The following is a 21,656-nucleotide window of genomic DNA, read 5'->3' as shown; positions in this document are numbered from 1 at the left end:
CATGGCAATGTCATGCATGCTGTGTGGGAACCATCGTCTACCAACCGTCGCGTGACTTCTCAGTCTCTCTGCTTTAGTGCCAGTGAGGTGCTCACAGGACGACTCACAAAGCTCAGAGGGCTTCAGTTTGGAAAAAACCATCACCTCAAGGTCAATAGGTTAACGACCGACTGGATAATGACATAGAAGAGAAGGGAAGCTAGAAGTTAGATGTTTTGTGAGACAGAAATGGGTTTATGGATGGATTGCTGGCTGATGATCCAAAAACTATTTAATAAATGCATGCCAAAGCAATTTGTTTAATAAATAGATCCATTGTGAACTCCAAAGGGGCTTAGCAGCACCAGCTTTCAGGTTTGCAGCACCTATCCCTTAGATTGGATATCTCTATCCAGTACAGTAGGGCTGATGATGGGGACCCATGGTTGACAGCCACATGTACTCCATTATTTCATTTCCAATGGTCTTCAGTCACATCTTGGTCCTGAAGATGGAGCAGATGCTGTGTTGATGGCAAGGCTTGCCAGACCAAGCTTCTGATGCAGTTCAGATCTGGACATACCATCTATGGAGAAGCGCTGGGGATGCTTGGAAATGCTGGGTTTTGGCATATGGAAATATCACTGCAAATTGTCTCACTGGCGAGGTGCTGTGCTTGCTGGTTTGCATCTTTCCCTTATCAGTCCTACATCAAGGACTGAGAGAACGTATATCTTCCCCTAAGCCTCCTTCCAGGCCATCGCATACTCTGTAGTGTTGTATCTGCTCCTCCACCTCTGGCTTTTTCCCTGGGTGAATACAGCGTGCACTCATGGTTTGTATGCTCTTGTGCCTACAATTTACCTGCACTGGTTCCTATGCTCTTCTCTGCTGTCGCAGCTTCTCTTCGTAGCTGAGCTCCAGAAAATATTCAATGGATTGCATCCATTGCAAAATGTAATTTCCTAGACTTAAAAAACTGGTTGCTTATGTAGTGTTGCCTGCTTGGAGGGTCTGAAGAGGTTCCTTCACCCTAACACATGCAATAAGCTGTGTGAGCCACGAATCGTTTTGTGGTTGGTAGATGGTGAAGCGCTACAGCGTCATGGGGATCAGTTTTAATAACATACTTGCTATTACAGTGTCATCGAGGCATCATCTGTCTTCTGACTGACTCAAAGTCCGTTATTACAGTATTCTACCTGTATTTGATTTGTAGCTCCTACTTCACTGATCTCCCAGGATTTCTATGGTTTATCTTCCGCTTCACCAAAGGGACCCATCGTGAACAGATTTGTCCAATTACACTTTGTTTTTTCACCTGGTGAACTCTATCCTGAGTGGGCCTCTTTGGTTTATGATTTTTCAGGATTAAAAGCTGGGATGGTACCTTGTTTTTGTCACTGTTGCGATGTTTGATTTAAAACAAAGTATGTGTTTAACGTGTCTTACTGCATTTTGATTTGAGCCCATTGTTTCATTCTTATTTTTGTCATTTTTTTTTTTTGTTTTGTTTTCTGTTTAGCGTTTTCCTTGCTTTGTTGTTTCTGGAGGTGAGTTTCTGGGTTTGTTCAGTTTACCCGGCGCTGTCTTTAAGACCCTCTGTTTCATACAACGTGTAAACCTCTCAGCCTCAAACGGTGATTGTAAAAACCAACGGGTATTAAAGCAAACCATTGGTGCAGCTTCTTTGGTGGTGGGAATGGAGGAGGGATGGAAAGGGGACCATTGCGCAGGTGATGGTTGGGCAAAGCACTTTGTGATCCCACTGGAAAGGTGCCAGTGGAAGGGAGAGCCGTCAGGCTCATTCCCATGGGCAGCACAAAGCCCCCAACACAAAACTGGTTTTATTTTCTGTATTTGCCTAACCCAAAGCCTGAACTCCTTGCACTTGGGTTCCCCCTCCGCCTTTAGTCTTCCAGCCAGAGATGCGCCAATGGCATGTACAAAAGGGGCTGCTATATAAGCACACTTCTAAGCCAGCAGACCAGAAGGAGAGGACACACACTGTGTGGCTCACCTGGCACCAAGAGCCCATGTATTTTCCAATGGCCTCTCCTCACCTTTTCTTGGGAAAAGTCTTAAAATAGCAATCACTACAGCAAATTCATAAGGACCTGCTACGTAGTTACTCTGAAGTTATGTTGAGTGAAACAATTTGCATTTTGTTACTTAGGGTTTTTTGTTTGTTTTTTTATTCCACATGGTAATGGGTTACAGTTGTAGGACCCAAGGAGGTTATCTAAGCATAGGCTAGAGAGTGTGAGCTCTTCAAGGGAGAACATCCCAGATGTGGTGGCTGAACCTTTGCAAACGTGTCAGAGACAGTTCATGCAGTGTGGGCACCAGAGCTAAACACTGTCTATGGAATTGCCCACTACTATTTTCCAAAGTTACACGTGCTCTCCAGGACAGCCTTCCCACCTCTAAAGACCTCTTCCTCTCTCCAGGCCCTGACTGGTTTCTGCTGGTCTCTCATATGGTTGTTCAAAGCAGTTTACATTTTAATTGCGTGCCCACAGGTGAATACTGCCTGTTAAGGTGAACAAGCTGACTACTTATAAGAGAAGCGGGGAAAAAAGGGGCAAATCCAGGTGACACATCGTTTCACAGTGACTTCTCAGAGGTGTCTGTCCCTTTTGTACAGGTTTGGGGATGAAAGGGGGAAGTTGCTCTGTTTCTCCAGGACATTTTTTATCTCAGAAGTTTCATATTTTCCTTTTGTCTTGGGAATACTGTGGTCTGTTACAATCCCTGTTTGGTTGTCAGTACCCAACAGGACCCAGCAAGAAGTATGTCTGAACACCCAGCCTGTAAAACGTCCTGTGTTGGGTGATGTGTAGACTAGAAGAGGTGTTCTTTTTCTCTTGCTGGCTTGTGATTTCTTCCCTTTCTCTTTCCTCCTGAAGTGTGTTGATGTGTAAGGTACTGTGATTCTTCCCGTTAGCTTACCTTTTTGCCCTTGCTGGTGGTGTAACAGTGACTCAGCTACACCTAAAGACACTCTCTTGTACTCTGTTCCACATGGATGGTAAGTAGCATTGGGCACAGCTCAAGAACTTCTGTCATTTCGATTTGGAAAAGGAGGCTGTCTTTGCTTCATGGCTTTACATCCTGCAGTTCCAGCGCAAATTTAGTCAAATTTATGATTTCAAAAAAGCGGACTCCAGCGATGGGAGCAGAAGAGCTAACCTGGAGTGCTGCAGGACTTGCGTAACATTGATTGGCCACGTTACAAGGATACTTGGCAGCATCCGTGTGGCCTCCATCCTGCACTGCACCAAAGGAGACAGGGATAAACGCAAAGGTTCCTTCAAGTCTCCTGCTGAGGGCTGTTGACATCTGCTTTCAGCAATTAAAAATGAAGTTTCCACAGGTATTGCACAACCTGACTCTGGTCTGAACCCAGTACATTCTCCTCCATCATGAGTTTTCCACCTGTTCTGCCCAAGAAATTTCCTACCTACGCTTGAGGCATTTGTGCAGTCCTGTTCCCTGCAGGTTTTAGTTGACATCCTGGGGCCCTAACAATGAGAACCAATGAGTAAAAGGATCCCCAGCTTGAGAAATCTGGAAAGAATAACTTTCCTGGCAAGCAAGCAGGGCATGTCAAGCACACTTTGACTCCTCCTCCCATTTCATTTGGCATGGTACAAATGTAGAAATACTGAAGTTTAGGCAAAATGCTTTACCTGACTGTTCATTTGCTCCAGGCAAAACTTTTATAATACCTTTCATAGTTTTTCCTGATATTTGTTCCAGGTTTTGTGACCTCTGGATTGTTATATATACTTTACCTGGGCCAACATTTCTGCTCAGAATAATTGGTTATATTAAATAAAAGTATATTTAAAACTACCTATAAGATATCCAAAGAACATTAGATTTTAAGTGGACCTTCTGGTTTGCTAGCATCGTAGAATCATAGAATAGTTAGGGTTGGAAGGGACCTTAAAGATCATCCAGTTCCAACCCCCCCTGCCATGGTTGCCATGATCCTTATTCTCTCATCATAGAATCATAGAATAAAGTTGGAAGAGACCCCTAAGATAATCCAGCCCAACTGTCAGCTCAATTGTTGACAGATTAGAACTCTAAACAGAAGCAGGAGAAAAAATGCTGCAACTGAAAATGCAAATTCAGGAGGTGAGGGGATTATATTTTCCACCTTGAAGGAGGGTTCTTCAGATGATGTAGCTTTATAGAAATTATTGTTTATAACTATGAAAAAACTAATGCCTCAAGCCAAGATCTATCAAGATATTTAGAATCCTGTTTTTCTATAGATTTTCTGCCAAGGGAAGAATAAACTCTTTCTGTATAATTCAGCGAATTCCGTATTTAGAACCCCCGGCATATAATGCTGTTTATACAAACACCGGATGGAGGAGAATCTACGCAATGACTTGTGAAATGAAACAAGCTCCTTTCAATAACTTGTAATCCCTGCCTAAGCTGCAGCAGAACTATGAGTTTAGACACGTCAAGCTGTATTCCGATGGTCTGAGCTCAGGCACGTCCCTGTGTCTGGCAGAGAAGAGAGGTAGGTGCCTCTGAAGAGCAAATCCGGGGCAGGGACCGAGCAGAAGCAGCCTGGCAGCAGCTGCCCAGATTCACGTGGATTTGGGTTCTCTGGATGTGGCCCAGGCTCCTCCCTCTAACCCACGCTCTCCTCTGTGCTAAGGCTTCTTCCTCGTGTCACAGGGCCAGAGTGGGAATTGGCCTCCTGCTCCCACTTGGAAATAATTCTTTGCAGCACAGCTGTAAAAGCAATCACCACCTGTTTCTACAAAGACCTCTACCCTGAGGTCCTAAAGATGACTTCTGTGGAGGGCTTTCAATGTGTGAGTATAGCATATGGAGGCACAAAGTCCAAATACCATCGTGTGGCTTTTGGCTCACCTTTTAATTTTTTTCCCTTTTGGTTCCATTTTCGATTCTTTGGTGGTTTCCCTGTTGACTAAAAGGTGGTGTGTCTGTGGCTTCCACACTTTCTGAAGCTTGCCTGGTCTCCTACCAAGATGCACGCTGCAGTCTGCATAGGACACAGCCTGTATGAGTCTCCTCCCGATGTCTTTTATGGTTTCTCTTATCTTCTTTATTTTTTTTTTCCTTTCTCACTTTTTGTTTTCTTTGTTTGTTTTGTTTTTGCATGTGCAGTTTTGTAAAGCAAACTCGAGGTACTGTATCTCGCAGCTCGTCAGTCTCCAGCGTAAATTCACCGTGAGTTGCTCTCTGTTACGATATTCCGTAAATGGATTTATGATATATATCTCTATATTTATAAACCTCCATCTTTCCCCTTCTCCTGATGCCTTCACTCCCCCCTTTGTTTCTTCCAAAAATCATTCCCATCATTGTGGAAAGCCTCCAGACCAACATACGGTGGAAGGACTGGAAGGTGTGCGACATTGCCATATAATGCTTGTGATTTGATCGTGAGCAACTCTGTAGTGTTTCGTACATTGACTGTGGGTTTCTCTCCCCTTCCTACTTTCCTTCATTTATCTCCCATCCCCTTAATTATTTCCTTTGTTCCTTTCTTAACTGTTTTCCCTCTTCTTCCCTCTGCCCTCATTTGATGGTTCGTCTTGTTGTCCCTTGTATTTTTGTTCTCTGTGTTGATTATGCGCTGGGCTGATGGCTTTGATGTTCCACCAGTGTTTGCGCTTATGGTTCAATAGGAGAATGGGGTCCCACCACGAGTGTGCTCTTTAAATGAAAGCTGGAGGAGGGCTTTAAAAGAAACTTCTGGAAATGGGGCCCAACTAAGACCAAATTGGAAAACCCTGCATAAACACCCTTGGCAAACTTGCTCTTAAGAACACTTATTGTGCCTGTGCTCTGTAACCTTCTCAAGCTGCAGCTTAAAGCTACAGATAATGTAAAATTGAGGCACTCGGCAAGCTCCTATGTACCCATGGTTGAGCGAACACAGTGGTAGACTTCCCATTCACTTCATGCGCTTCCTAACACACAAATCTTGCTGGCTTTGCTGTGAATCACGGGTACGCTTTGACAGCGATGCAGGTTTGTAAAATATACCATTGTTCTCGGCTGACTAATACAACAGAACTCGCTATCAGCTTCTCATCGACCCATCTTAGAGTCTTTGCTCTGGGTTATACTTTTACCGTTTGACGTTATCTTTCTTCTTTAATGCTTTTGGAGAGACAAGTAAGTGCAACTCAAACGTTTAAGCGTGGGTTTGTCCTTATGTGCACCTCAGCAGATACCAGAGGTGCGGTGAAGTCAACGAGGTTTTCTACCAGCCATCTGATGTCTTCCTATTTCCTTGGGTGTTTGGGGGGTCCTTGTCTACCGGACATGTCTGTATTAAAAATATGTTGATACGATGCATGAGTGTAGCTTTGGTGACCAAGCATGAACTTTTGTGAACTAGGAAAAGTAGGTGTGACATGTCTATGCCAAAGTCTGAGATCTCACAGGGTTGGGACAGTGAAAATTAAGGGAGTAGATCAGACTGAGGCAGCTCTTGGCTTATTTCTTCCAGTGGATTTCTTGGCTGTTGGAACTCTTGACAGGCAGAAAGGTGTGGAGAGAGGTGTGTTGCCCTTTGGGTCTCTTTTACCCTGCCTTACCCATGGAAGGAAGGGGATGTTTAAAGTTGGTGTTGGAGGAGCGGTGCTGCCGAGCTGCCTTCTCTCGAGCACTTGAATTCGCTCTAGTAGAGGCTTCACCAAACTGGACTGAGGCAATGCTTGCACAACTAGGAATAAAGCCTGAAATAATGAAGAATTTTGCCCCTTTTCCAAACTTCCAGAGACAGAGCTGTCTTTTAGAAAGATGGAATCAAACCGCAGGTACTAAAAGCCACTTGAAAGGAGGATATGCCCGAATTTGGAGGCATTTTTCATTGAAAAGTCTGTTGCTAGCTCCCCACCAGCAATAGAATCTGTATAATAGAGGCTTCTTTTGCTGATACGACTCACATCTGTTCTCTGAACAGAATAAATTTTTACTGCAAAAAGCTTTAACTGAGAATTTCCATCCTCTTTAACATTTCTATACACCATCTCTGCAGTAATTTGTAATTTCCTATGCAAACCAGGGCTGTTTTTGACAGATGAGCTGAGTGGGCATTTTCTTTTCTGTGGGTATCTAAAGAGCATTTCCCCAGCAAAATCCCTTGTTTTGATTAAATAATTGACTGAACCCCGTAACTGCTTGCAATATATAAAAGTAGCAGCCATCACAGAGCATCAGTAAAGCCCCTGTGAAGTGTAAAGACTCCTGAAGGTCTCATTTACTCGGTATAAATGCATTCATTAGTAATGTGGTTTTTATTTTACATTCAGATAGATAAACTGGAACAACTCCTCTTAGGGACGTGCAGGTGCTGTGGACTCCCATTCCCTGGATGAATATTAATATAGGTTCAGGGTGCCTTTATATCATAGAACCATGGAATAGTTTGGGTTGGAAGGGACCTTAAAGATCACCTAGTTCCAACCCTCCTGCCACGGGCAAGGACACCTCCCACTGGATCAGGCTGCCCATGGCCCATCCAACCTGGCCTTGAACACCTCCAGGGATGGGGCAGCCACAGCTTCCCTGAGCAACCTGGGCCAGTGTCTCACCACTCTCATCGGGAAGAAATTCCTCCTTATGTCTAGTCTAAATCTGCCCCTCTCCAATTTATACCCATTGCCCCTCATCCTTTGTGAACAGTCCCTCCCCAGCGTTTTTGTAGCCCTTTCAGGTACTGGAAGGTTGTTATAAGGTCTCTTTGGAGCCTTCTCCTCTGGGTTTCAGTTGTTTCAAACAACTTGATTGTCAACTTCTATCAGTTGGAAGTGTCCTGGTTGTAGTTCTGTTGTGGGGATCATGTATGAGTCAAATGCTACGTCTTTGCTGTCTGTGTAAAGTATTTGTAGGGATGGCAGGGCAAGATGAGAGCAACGGCTGATAGGATTGTTCAGATTAATTCTACGTCTTGAGGGTTGGCGATGTTTGAGGATAGTTTTTCTACTGGTATGAGTGCTAATAGGTATAGGACTAGGCTGCAGATTGCTAAAGTGTCTGTTAGGGCATGGCCGTGGAATTCAGCTGGTCATTCTGTGATAGGGGATGAGGCATCTTGGAATGCGAATTGTGAGTGATTAGCCACGTGGGATGTACAGGGTTTCACATCACTGGGTTTCTGCCCACTGGGAGTGCTGCTGCTGTAATTATACTGAAAAGATAAATGGTCTCATTTTTGTGCACGGGTGAAAGTTGAACGGTAATTTACCCATCTAAAAGAGCTTTTAAAAGCTACAAAAAATCCCCATTCCTTTTTCTCTCTTGTGCTGTTCAAGTAGCATAAAGTACCAGGTGCTTCTAATGTTAGTAAGAACTGGGATCTGCAAGACCATGGTTGTGTGTTCTCAAAGAACAAAACTTACTGAAATATATTTTGAGATATAGAGAGTTGATTTTTTTTTCCCCCATATTTTTCTTTGATTAGTTTTCTTAAATAAATAAATCTAAATTGGTAAGAAGCTAAAGGCAAAATCCTGGAGCTGGTTTCTTAAAAACAAATTAAAAAATTAAGATAAAACTAAAGGTGAGTAATTTTCTTGCACTAATTCCTGGCTTTTGTGCTATAGCAATGCAAGCAGTATCAAATCCATTTTTAGTTAACTAAAGAGAGGTAATTAAATACAGACATGCCCTATTTCTTTAAGTACATCACATTTATCTAAGATACATACTGCAACTGGCAATGAATTTCTGTGTATGTAGGTAACAACACAGACCTAAGTGAGTAATCGTGGAGTCATGGAAAGTTTTGGGTTGGAAGGGACCATAAATTCCATCCAGTTCCACTCCCTGCCATGGGCAGGGACACCTCCCACTGGATCAGGGTGCTCAAAGCCCCATCCAACCTGGCCTTGAACACCTCCAGGGATGGGGCAGCCACCATTTCCCTGGACAATGTTGTATTTTTCCAGCAGTGTGTATCTAAGAGCTATGGGATCTTGAATTTTCATGTGAATCCTTCTAATATTGGTGTGGCTGATGAAATCTAAACCGGTGTGTTTAGTACCTGGAGGTTTTCATTTTATTGCTGTTGTTTATTGTTTATAGGATCCAGAGGTGTCAGTCAGTGCTTGGACACAAAAAAGTGCATGTTCTTAAGGCATTTTCTAGCATGATAAATAAAGCAAAAGCTGGGGATTTTTGTTCTGGAAGTGCTGAACACCTGCACCTGCCATGGATAATTTTTTTCAGAACAAATCCTGTTCAGTATAAGCAGCTCTTTCTTTCCCACCCCAACCATCAGAGCACGTCTCTGCTGCATCCATGCAGCTGCAGACAAGCTGATAGCGAACAGAGGGAAATGAAAATGCTGAAATGTCTTCTACTAGGGGGAATTTATCATTTGCCATCCAAGAACCCAAGTTGTTCTTGATCTTTATCACTTGCTTTTGTGTATTCACTGTCTGGGCCATCTGCTTCATTTCCATACTCATAGTGTGAAAAGGGGTTGTGATTTCATTCCCTGATATGTTTTGTCTTGGTTTTTATCAAAAGCCTGGAGCTCACGGTGGGACTTTGACCGTAACAGAGTCTCGTCTGAGCCTTTGCAGTGTGATTTCCCGAATGTCTTCTAGGGAGTGGAGCACGAATGGTTTGGAGGGAAAAAGAATTTAAAGTAAATGTAATTTGACTGGATTTTAGGAGAATTTAATGGTTCCACATATTTAAACTCAGTGTGTGTGTGGGGCGGGTGTTAAATCAAGTCATAGCCATATGGCTTTTAACTTTCATTTTTTGGTTTTACTTTTAACTCTTCTTAACTTTATTGCTAAGTAAGTGATTACTTAATCAAAACTCATAACTGCAACACCAAACCAACCATGAGGTCTGAAAAGAGATCTTGTGACTGATGGTAACGGTACAACTTGAGACAGAATATGTATTTTCTGGCATTTTCTTAAGATCAGAATGCGCTACGCCTCATATTTATAGTTTTGAGATTGGTACATGATGTGCTTTTACTGGAAACAATTAGAAAACTGTTTTTATTAGAGCAATAGGGAGCAGCATGCAGGATGGTGAGTTATGGTTGGGTGAAATCACTGTGTTCTTATAAAAAACTCAAGCTGAAAGCAGTAAATCTTGTCCTGCATTAGCACCAGGAAGCTATGGCTTGGGTGAACTTTGCATCACTTCAGAGCTGTACAAAAACAAGTGACACAGCTGTCTTCAAACGCTAAGCAGTAGCATAAAATCATAGAATAGTTTGGGTTGGAAGGGACCTTAAAGATCATCCATTTCCAACCCCCCTGCCACGGGCAGGGACACCTCCCACTGGATCAGGCTGCCCATGGCCCATCCAACCTGGCCTTGAACACCTCCAGGGATGGGGCGGCCACAGCTTCCCTGAGCAACCTGGGCCAGTGTCTCACCACTCTCATCGGGAAGAAATTCCTCCTTATGTCTAGTCTAAATCTGCCATAAATTACTTCTATTACGCTTAATTGGCCATAGACACCTCATTGTAAATGCTACAGCTTTCCTAAATTTTGGTTTGATACGCTCCTTGGAAACTTTCTGGCTCCAGGTTGGTCAAAAGCAGCAGCCAATGGTGGCAGCCACTGAACTGTGCCCACGCGTGCAGGCAGCGGCTCCTGACAGACCTGCAGCAGTGCTCAGCTCTGTCCTCCTCAGGCAGCTTGACTTCTTCCTCCTGCTGAGAGCAATTACCCATGGCCAGTACCTCCTGTATCCATAGTCCTCCAAATTGTCTAAAATAAGCAGGTAAAGGGAGTGGAAATTCAACCTGAGGATGAGGATATTGAAAAATAAAAACCCAAAAAAGTGGCATTTACTGAACTTTCTTGATCCAAAAAGTGGGCATCTAGAATAGTTTGAAAGGCAGTTCAAAGTACAGTCGCGTATTTCTGACCATGAGGCATTGAGCAACCTGATCCGATGGGATGTGTCCCTGCCCATGGCAGGGGTTGGAACTGGATGGGCTTTAAGGTCCCTTCCAACCCAAACCATTCTATGATTCTATGTATGGCCGTATCACGTTAGATGTAGACCACATTCAAGATCTGGAGTTTCTAGCTAATAGATATTAGGAGAAATATCATGAAAGAATATGTTTTCTCTCTAAGAATCTGAAATATTAAAAAATCCACTATATAAACCCAAACCCCAACTTAAGAATGATATTGGAATATGCTGGGCAGCATTTTCCATAACCTTCCTTGGTAATGGTATTTGTGATGCACACCATCGCACCGGCTCGGTGGGAGAGCACGGGGCATCTCCTGAGAGAGCTCAGATGGGAGATGTAGTTCATAAAGAAGAAAAGGTGCTAAAGAATCCAAGCAGCAACTGCCGGGGTCACTGGCAAAGTAAATTTGAATGCTAGTTGTGAGTTCATCTGAAAGAAAATCATTTAATCAAACCAAACAGCGATAAAACATTCTGCTTTGTGCCTGTCTACCCTGAACTGAAATGCTTCATTGTATTTTCCAAGAGGAAAATTGAAACGTGGAGAAAGCTTCTTCAAGTTTATGAACAGAAAATATGATTGTAGTGGAATGGGTTTTTTGCATTTGATTTCTGTTGAAACTGTATTTCAACAAGAAATTCCCTTTCATCTCTAATTGGAACATATTCTTTCATGCCCAGACTCTAATATGTAGGTATTTTTAACATCAAAATACTATGTTCATAGTCAGCTTTCATTCATTATTTAGTAAAGCAAAATTTTAAGGGCTGTGTTTATGTAGCTGAATAAACCAGAAGTTCTGGGAAGCAAAGTGCCATTAACTCAAGCAGTGTTTTAAAGGGTTATGATTACAAAACCATTCATCATTAAGGAATACTCTAGGATTAGAATGCGGCTAAAATTGAGCTTTCCTTTCTTGAACAGTCTAAACAGTCACTGTTTGCATTTTTTATTTGTGCCAATATTAGTCACTGATTAGTTAATATGGATTTTCATAGAAACATAAAGTGGTTTGGGTTGGAAGGGACCTTTACAGGTCATCCAGTCCAATCCCCCTGCAGTGAGCAGGGCCATCTTTAACCCAATCAGGGTGCTCGGAGCCCCATCCAACCTGGCCTTGAACCCCTCCAGGGATGGAGCAGCCACAGCTTCCCTGGGCAACCTGGGCCAGGGCCTCCCCACCCTCAGCATAAAAGACTTCTCCCTAAGATCTTATGTCAATCTCCCCTTTTTCAGCTTAAAACCATTCCCCCTTGTCTTATTGCGACAGGCCTTGCCAAGTAGCTCTCCCCTATCTCACTTATCAGTCCCCTTTCAGTCCTGAAAGGCTGCAATAAGGTCTCCTCGGAGCCTTCCCTTCTCCAGGCTGAACAACCCCATCCGCCTCAGCCTCTCTTCCTACAGGAGGTGCTCCAGCTTTTGGATCATTTTTGTGGCCTACTCTGAACCCTCCAGCAGATCCGTGTCCTTCCTGTGCTGAGGATTTTGATTCTATATGACTTTTACAGTTTTCTTTCTATCCATGGGCAGGAGTTGTTTGCTGGCTGTTTAATCCAAGCAAAACCAGTGGAGCTACTTAGAGAAATATATTTAACAGTAATATATACTACAGCATTCCAAGCCCAAAGGAGCGGAAAACCAAGTATATTGCCAGTACCTTTCAAAGAGTTTGAAATATTCTGTAGACAGAAAATGGGGATGGAAAGTAATTGTAAAGAAAGTGAATTAACATTAATCTTTGCCTGTAAATCGGAGGTGATGAATGCAATTTTCTTAATGGATTCAGAAGGATTTTAAGCAGCAAACAGGGAACAGGATTTCTGATAAGGAGTTGGCTCATAAATAGTTTTCTCTTCTGGAAAGAAATATTTGTTATCACAAAGGCTCATTTTTTATCAGTTTGGACAAGTCATTATACGCTGCAGCATATCATCCACTGTGGATGGTTTGTGTCTGCCCCAGTTCCTGCAGCACTTAGTATTTAACTGGACCGAACGCTGGAGGAAGCAGAGGAAAGGATTTTGCCCTATGGTTTTCCATCTCTTCTGCGGTTGTTTGCTGTGTGCCTAGGCACCGTATCCTCAGAGGTAAGCAGTTGTAATGCAGCTGTGGTTTGCTTTAAGGTGATGTTCCTGTTGTGCCATAAATAAGTTCAAACGCTCTCCTCTGTGGACAAGTGCAGCAGAGCAACAGGAGAGGAGAAGCTGTCACATATGTCCGTGTTCAGCTGCTGTGGGAACTTGTCGAAAGCGAAAGCTGGATAATTTAATTGGACAAGCAGACGACGCATCCCCTCCAGTAGCTGCCGCTTTGGCTCTGAAAAACTCTAAACACTGTTCCCAGAGGGAGCAACCTGCTTGGTTGCTTTCCTTCCATTTCCTACAGTAGACTTTATGCGCACTGTCACTTGCTTCTGATGTTTTTGACTGCTTTGAATACAATAATGAACTTGCAGGCAGACTCCACGTTTTCCTGATTGTGTTTTCACTACATTTTATTTTCTGACTGTTTTGTTGTCGTTGTGTCTTCTTCCAAAAGAAGAAAGGATGGAGTCATTACTCCTGAATCTCCTGCTCTTTGACTTGTTAGTAACCAAAGCCAGCGGCTGTAGTCTTTTGGCAATCACCTCCACTGCTTGTATCAACGTGAAGGATGCATCTTGTTTGTAGATGATAACAAATTCGAGTCTGTAACTTCAGTGTCTGTTTTAAGGAGGGGATTTTAGCAGAACAGGCTTAGTTAATACGTGCATTACTTGGTTTCTTCAGGTTCTCAGTGATGTATGTTCCTGACAGCACATTTCAGTTAGCTGTGAGTACGGTGGGAGCTTTAGCAACTCAGAGATAATTTAGAGCCCGATTTGTGTTCTTGCCATAAAGGAAACCCAACTGAAAAAAAATCTTCTGAAGTGACATATCTTGTGTCAGAGCTAACAGGTCCCAAGTGTCTTCTCCGTGCTGTGTGATGAGCACCAGCCCTGTATCCTCCTCACCATATCCAGTCTGATTTAGGTTTCCTTTATACCTTGGCTTTGGTGGGCTCGGCATGGACACTGATGGAGAGGCTGTGTCCATGAAAGTTGCCATGTGATTTCTTGTGTGTTTTACATCAGAAAATCTTTGCAGAGAGTGTGGGGCTTTGCATGCCCCCCAGTGCAGTGCTTGCCCCGTGGACGTGCAGCACAGGATGGTGCATGGGACTAGGTGATTGTGCTCTTCTCTGTGCCTTCGCTTTGTAGATCAATCAAAGGCTTTAGTCAGCATAAGGGCACTTTCCCAAATCTAGCTTATCGTTATTTCAGTGTTGACAGCTCACTCTGACTGTTCAAAGCAAAAAACAGGAGCCGGTGCCCACCCCAAGGACTTTAATTATGAAGTGAGAAATGTCCCTTAGGAACAAATGTGTTTGATAGCCTGCACTGAGGCAGAATTTAGGGAGCTCAGGCGTGCACATACCCATCCCTAAGCTGTCTTATTTCCCTGAGCCTGTGTGCTAAAGAGGATGTTGATTTTTGTAGCCTAGCTTTGTTTAGCAGAGCAAGATCTGGAGCACTGCAGAGCAAAGCTCTGTGTTCATCCCCGAGGACACGCAGGACATCCTGGGGACACCCACTCAGGGCAGCTTCATCTCTGTGCCGCTCTCTGCCGACTGTGGAGAGCTGCGAATGTGGACCATGTGGCTTTGCATGGGAAATCCTTGTGTGGGATGACAGGTCTGGGCAGTCAGAGGAGGCTCTGTATGTAATTCATTCTAAATCCAAGTAAATCTGCTGATGAGTGATAGGGTTTGACTCTTTGAACCACAAAGAAAAGGCAAGTTACTGCCTGCTGTGATGGGGCTATTCTCTTGAGTGCCAGAGTCACTGGGGCAGCTTGAGGAGTGTTTCCTTCTAGTGAGGACCGTGCTTTCCCTTTAATGTGGGGCTTTTGGTGAGTGGGGCTCTAAGCTATGTCCCCGAAACCTTTTGTTATCATTTACATTTGGAGCTGTGATTTTTTTTTTGTCACCCATTTTTCCACTATTGTATAAGTGGAGCACTCAGCTGCTAGAAAATGGGTCCAGAATGTGCCGCTTAGGAGCATGGGATGTAGATGTTTACTTTTGGTGATTAGCTGTGCTCAGTCTGATTTCTGGATTAAAGCAGGTCCCTTCACATCTGCCTGGGTGCCCTCATCTCATCCGCACTAGGTGTTTAAATAGGATTTTACCTCTTTAGCAGAACTAAGCAGCAGCACCCTCCGTAAAGAACCAATTGCCCATCAGGACTCAGAGATGTAAAGCTTTTCCGACAGCTACAAGAGTCCATCTGAACGCTGCCTCCCCTGGGGTCCGCACACGGTGACAGACCCTGACAGTCCAAATCAGCATATACACACGCAGAAGCTGCAGGCTTCTATTGTCAGGGGAGCCCAGAAAGTATGTAAGGAAAATGTGTTTGCCTCCCTACTCCCACAGCCTTGGGGGCTGTGCCTTAAGTGCTGCAGGTCTGCGTGCCTCAAGTGGCCTCTCCCACTGCAGAAGCTGGACTAATGTGTGGCACGTGGAGATGCCTGAGGTGGAAGGGAAATGATTGTCCTCTCTTCTTTACAGGAAGTTTCTTTGAGGAAGAAAATAGGTGCTGACCTCCACAGGGCTAAATCCAGAACTCCGCCCTGGAAGTCAGTGGGTTTACTTTGATTTTATGCAAGAGCAAAATTCGACTTGCAATCTTTAGGAGACAAAAAAAATGATTTCTCTTCCTGGCCAGGCAGGTGATCCACCCACATGTGCTGAAACCGAGAAACCAAGTGCTGTGCTGAAAAATCAAAGCATTAACGCAATGTCAATGGAGATACCCTTGTTATAGTAGATGACACAGAAAAGGGCAGGTGTCTCCAGTGGATAAAGGTCCTCTCGTCACATTGGCATTTATGTGTGACTCTTCCAGTCCCTGAGGTCTTTTCATGGTACACAGAACAATTTTCCTTTCTTACCTGTACTTTTCCAGACTCCAGTGATGCTTGGGCTGGATGGTCCATCCTCACCTCGGAAGGATGCTGTGGCTTTAGCCTGAAAAGTGACCCCTCTGGCTGGCTGTAAGGGGAAGGGGCTGGTGGCAGGGGTGCTCAGACTCAGCTCCTCAGGGGCAGATCTCATTTTCCCTTGCTCCGCTCCTCCTCCCAATCTAACTTCTCTTCCTTGCTGCTAATTCGCCCATCCAGACATTTCCAGGTGGGGAGAAAGGTGCTGATAATTGCGGGGAAGCCTTTTGGGTTGTTTGAAAGCTCCGACTATGCCATATGATTGTTGTGAGCAGAGACTTTAACCCTTCAGACAATACCTGAAACTTCCGAGGGAGATGGCCACATTTTAGAACTCAAGAGAACTCCTTTCCAGAGGGCCTAATGTGTGTGTGGGCAAACTAACACTGATGATCCTGCTGGCTTTCCCTGCTCGTGTTCTCCACCAGCCATTCTCTCTCCATTCCTATAATTTCTTTGGCTCAACCCTCTAATCCCCTGTCTCTGCTGAAAATTTGCTCTATTTTTTGGTTGCTTTTTAGGGAATCGGTGCAAAGTTAGATACTAACTTTTCACCTTGCTCCCTTCCTTAGCAAGCAGCAGAACTCCTCCAAATCCAAGTCCGTTTGGGAGCAGAGGACCAGCCAGATCCGGATGCACAATTTCCGAGCCAGCTGTGAAGCGCTGTACAACGAGCTGGATCCCGAGGAGCGGGTGCGTTACGCTACCACCCTTCACATTCGGCCCGACATGAAGACTCATCTGGATCGGCCGCTGGTGGTAGAGCCAAGGAGTGAAGGGAGGAACAACATCAGCAAGCTGAGCCCTGTGGACGTGCAGGAAGTGGAGCAGACCAAAGTCAGCTCTGCTGATGGGGCAGAAGCTCCACGAAAGCACCACCGCCATCGGGATAAGGATAAATTGGGAGAGCAAGAGAAGGGTGATGTGACCAAGGATGAAAATGGAGAATCTGGCGTCAACCATAAGGAGGAGCGGCACAGGCAGCACAGGAGCCGCAGCAAGGAGGTGGAAGGTGGGGGTAAAGAAGGGAAAAGTGATCGGAACAGAGGTCAGGAAGGGGGAAAAAGGCACCATCGCCGAGGATCGGTTGAAGAAGGTGCTGAGAAGGAGCACCGTAGGCATCGGACTCACCGGCACTCTACTGAACGACAAGGCAAGGAAGGCAATGGGACAATCAATGGGGCCAGGACTGAGCGGCGTTCCCGACACCGGGGAGGGTCAAGGTCTGGGAACCGGGAAGGAGAGCCCGGGTCCAAGGGTGAGAACGGAGAAGAGCCTCACAGACGGCACAGGTTCAGGAACAGGGCACTCTCGACATACGATTCTGTGGAGAAGGAAAACGGGGAGAAGGAGGGGGAGGCTGGTGAGAAGGAGCACCGGAATCATCAGCCCAAGTAAGTGAGCGCTGTATGGCTGGACATATCCCTGGGACAGCTCGGGGGGCATGAGATCTCAGATACCTTTTAGAAAATGACTTATTCCTCTCCCTATGGCATTCCCTGCTGTCCTTCCTGCACTCACACCATCTACCACCATAACCTGCAGTTCTGTTTTGCTTAAATCAATAATGGCAGATGCTTCCAAAGATGATTTTGGTCCATGCTGGCCCATAGACCTGTTCAGGTTTAAGGAAGGAAATATCCTTGGTGTAAATACCAACAGGCCTTCTAGGACTTTAGCACAGAACAGCAAATTTCACTCCTCTGAAGAACGTTTCCAAGGTACAAGTTTTTAAATGGTATCCAGTCTTGCTTAGAGCCCTTTGGTTTTCTTTTTTCTATGGTGAGCCTGTCAGCTGCATCACCAGTTTTTCCAGCACGTGGCTGCTTCCATTAAGAGCAATGATGTACCCCATTTGGTTTAATTCTTATGTAAGTCAAGTGAGAAAAATCGTACTTGTGGAGCATTTAGAGTAGTTAATAAAGAAGGATAGATTGCCTTTTCAGCTTTATTAGTCTGATGGAGAAGAAATTTCACTGGGATTCTTTAGAACAGAGTTCATGTCACCGTGGAGAGCTGTGAATGGCACTGAGGTAATAATTTTCCTGTCTATATTATCTTCCGTTCAGATGGATTTCAAAACACTTTGCATACTGTTCAGTTTGATCATGTGCACAAGCTCGCTTTCCTCCTCACTGAAATATAGCCACTGCTGCAAAGGAAGGCAGAAGCTATTTAACTGCTCACAGCAACGACACAAAGTGGTTTAGGACTGGAAAAGAGAATCACCAAATTTAAATAAAGCCTCAGGAGAACATTAAGAAGCAGAATGTCAGCCTTCATTCAGAAACCAGCTGATGCTGGAAAGCTGATGTCGCTGTTACTTGCGAGTGCTGTGTGCTCCTTGCTTATGAACATCAGTTTGGAGTCTGATTAAATTGAGTAAAGTGTCTCTCAGTGGCACAGCTCCTCTTAATGTTGTGTTTGGATGTTGATCCAGAAGGTGTCAGAGGAAAAGGTCACACACTGTGCTATCAGTAAGCTGTCCTGCAGTCTGTGACTTCTCTGCAAAGGATTTCTATGGAGAAAACAGTCTTTGAAACCTAGCAGTGTCAGGGTACATATGTTCTCTGAATCCTTCTTGGGCCATATTTAGTAAAATCTGCGTTTCTGCCTTAGGGAGAACCAGTGTGAGATTGAAGCTAGTGGAAGTGTGAGCGTTCCTGTGCACACCCTTCCCAGCACCTATCTGCAGAAAGTGCCGGAGCAGCCAGAAGATGCTGACAACCAGAAGAACGTGACGCGGATGATTCAGCCACCTCTGGATAAAACCACCACTGTGAACATCCCTGTCACTATCACAGCCCCACCGGGGGAAACCACAGTCATACCAAGTAAGTGTCTTTGTGCCCCTACTTTTTATTATGACCTTGCCAGAAATGAGCTGAGTTTGCAGGGATCTTATAGCACACGCTGGGTTATGGACTCTCCTGGCCACCAACATCCTTGCAGTATGTTGACAGGAGAACATCATGTTGATACAGGCTCTATATTTCATGCAGACTGCAGGAACCTGAAACAGAATAGTCACCCAGTGGCTTGGGAAATCACCACATAAGATTCCTTGGAGGTGGTTCACCCAGTGTACATCCATGTATCTTCCCATAAGGGAAAGATGCAAAGACAAGAAAACCAACAAAATGGTAGTAACTGAGAGCTGTGCAGCAAAATAAGCAACTTCCACAGCAAACCAGTCAAGACCTTGTTGTGAGCATAAGCGTAGGTCCTGTTCTTTATCATCTTCCGTGCTGCAAGCTCCCATTCCAACAGTGCTGTGCTATGGTTCCTTGGGTGTCCCAGGAGCCTGACTTAGCAAAGTTTAGGGGAGGCAGTGGCACTTCATTCAAGCTCACAGATCAAATTCATGCTTCTTGGCTTATTGGCTGATCTGACTGTGGAGCAGGAGGTCTTTTGTGGCTGCACAGCTATCACGGTGTCCATGCAGTTATCCTACTGCTTTGTGTTCCTGCAGGCTATGTAATTTCCAAGCTTCTTTTAGTCCTCCATATTTCAGTTCCTGCAGATCCACCTTAGCTTGTCCTTTTCCAGAGCTCTGTGCCTTGGATCTGTTGGCGTAGATCTACACTGTTTTGTGGAGTTCTAAGATCCTTGTGTCCACGCTTTGTTTTCACAGAATCACAAGGTTGGAAAGGACCCATTGGATCATCGAGTCCAACCATTCCTAACACTCCCTAAACCATGTCCCTCAGCACTTCATCCACCCGTTCCTTAAACACCTCCAGGGAAGGCGACTCGACCCCCTCCCTGGGCAGCTGTTCCAGTACCCAATGACTCTTACTGTGAAGAATTTTTTTCTGATATCCAACCTGAACCTCCCCTGGTGGAGCTTGAGGCCATTCCCCCTTGTCCTGTCCCCTGTCACTTGGGAGAAGAGGCCAGCTCCCTCCTCTCCACAACCTCCTTTCAGGTAGTTGTAGAGAGCAATAAGGTCTCCCCTCAGCCTCCTCTTCTCCAGGCTAAACAACCCCAGCTCTCTCAGCCACTCCTCATAAGACTTGTTCTCCAGCCCCTCACCAGCTTTGTTGCTCTTCTCTGGACACGCTCCAGAGCCTCAACATCCTTCTTGTGGTGAGGGGTCCAGAACTGAACACAGCATTCGAGGTGCGGTCTCACCAGTGCCGAGTACAGAGGGAGAATAACCTCCCTGGACCTGCTGGTGACCCCATTTCTGATCCAAGCCAAGATGCCGTTGGCCTTCTTGGCCACCGGGGCACTCTGCTGGCTCATGTTCAGTCGGCTGTCAACCAGCAAAGGTGGTTTTGCAGCCACCAGCCTGTTCTGACCAGCTTGTGGCTCATCCCTGGCAGCATAGGTACAGCCTAGAGAAGTCTCGGGAGCTGGGGATGCCAAGGAGAATTGCAGTGTGAAATCTAAGAGGTCTGTTAGGTTGCAGGCTGTCAGGACTCTGCTTTCCAATATGGACAACTGGAGCAGTTGGGGTCAGGCTTAGGGCCAGGGGCAGAGATATGCCCATGGAGAGTTGTCCTCATGCATACTTGTCCTAGACCCTTCCAAGAAGCACAGCCAAAACCTAATGGTTTCTCTACGTGCTTTTTCACTGTGTTGGCACTCACACAAGACTGTCTTTTTTTCTTTTCCCTTTCACCTTGTTTTTTCTTAAATGGTAATTTTACTATATTGCAATACTGAGTTCCTGTCAATCACAGTTTATCAGCCTCTCTCTTTCCTGGCCATTTCCCGTATCTCTGGCTTGAGATACAGTAAATCCGTTTATTGAACATGTCACTCACAGGCAATGAAATGTCATTTTGTTGAAAAATAAAATAAAAAGTAATAAGAAACCTGTGCCTAACACGTTATAAGTGGGTGGGGGGTTGGATTCTAGGTCCTATGGATTAATAACAAGTGTATATAGCTGTCTAAGGAGAACTTGCAGCATAAAATATTTTCCAGTTCATATATTGGAAATGATCTTAAGTAAATTATCCTAAAAGCCCACTGCAAGGAAACTTATGATTAATATTAGGGATTGTATTTTTAACCTTTGGCAGTGAGGTTCAGAGCAGTCTTGTAGAAGGGGATCATGTAAGTTAAAAACCTGATGTGAGCTGGAGCTCAACAGCTTTATCCATGGGCTTTGCCAGAACTGGGGTGCGCTGTGTAGGCACAGAGCTACGGGCTCCAAGAAGTCCAGTCCAAGTCTCTGGTCCTAATGCAGGGAAGTGGACAGCCTGATCTAGTAGGATGTGTCCCTGCCCACTGCAGGGGGGTTGCAACTGGATGATCTTTAAGATCCCTTGCAACGCAAACTATTCTATGTTTCTATGAAGTTCAGCAGTCTCCCATATTAATAAAGCTTGTCTATGAATTTGGTCTTTCACACATCCCAAAGCCAATTGTGCTACTGATCTATGGGACAAGATACAGAATTACGTGGTTCGTTAGACTTAGTGTCTTTTTTGATTTCCAAAGATCCCAACCTGATCCTCTCTTCCTGATAACTTACGGCATTCGTAATGGGATTTCCATTCCCGCTTTGGCAGCTCTTGTATAAATAAGTGTAAGGTTGCTTTGTTCGTCTGTGCTGGGCATATTCATTTCCTGGCCATTTCTGATCTATTGCTCATCAGTGCAGCAGTTAAGGATTGTGATTGCAGTGTGTATCGTATTGTAGTAAATAGCAGTGTTAATCAAATGAT

At 44.8% G+C, this 21,656-nt stretch overlaps 1 protein-coding gene across 19 annotated transcripts in view; it reads left to right on the top strand.

Moving 5' to 3' along the window:
• CACNA1B (calcium voltage-gated channel subunit alpha1 B) overlaps positions 1 to 21,656 on the top strand; it is a 309,668-nt gene that overhangs the window by 209,606 nt on the left and 78,406 nt on the right. For 10 of the 19 annotated variants that reach the window (XM_054083988.1, XM_054083991.1, XM_054083987.1 and 7 more), the window contains 3 exons: positions 5,140 to 5,202; positions 16,548 to 17,369; positions 18,595 to 18,809. In XM_054083988.1, coding sequence (XP_053939963.1) covers positions 5,140 to 5,202; positions 16,548 to 17,369; positions 18,595 to 18,809 — 1,100 coding nt within the window. The remainder of the gene's footprint in view (positions 1 to 5,139; positions 5,203 to 16,547; positions 17,370 to 18,594; positions 18,810 to 21,656) is intronic. The other 9 variants (XM_054084000.1, XM_054084006.1, XM_054084007.1 and 6 more) reach the window with 1 other exon arrangement.

The sequence above is a fragment of the Cuculus canorus genome, chromosome 19 (genome assembly GCF_017976375.1).
Source record: "Cuculus canorus isolate bCucCan1 chromosome 19, bCucCan1.pri, whole genome shotgun sequence".
Classification (NCBI taxonomy): domain Eukaryota; kingdom Metazoa; phylum Chordata; class Aves; order Cuculiformes; family Cuculidae; genus Cuculus; species Cuculus canorus.
The sequence above is the reverse complement of the archived record's forward strand: the minus strand, read 5'-3'. Positions and strand labels throughout refer to the sequence as shown.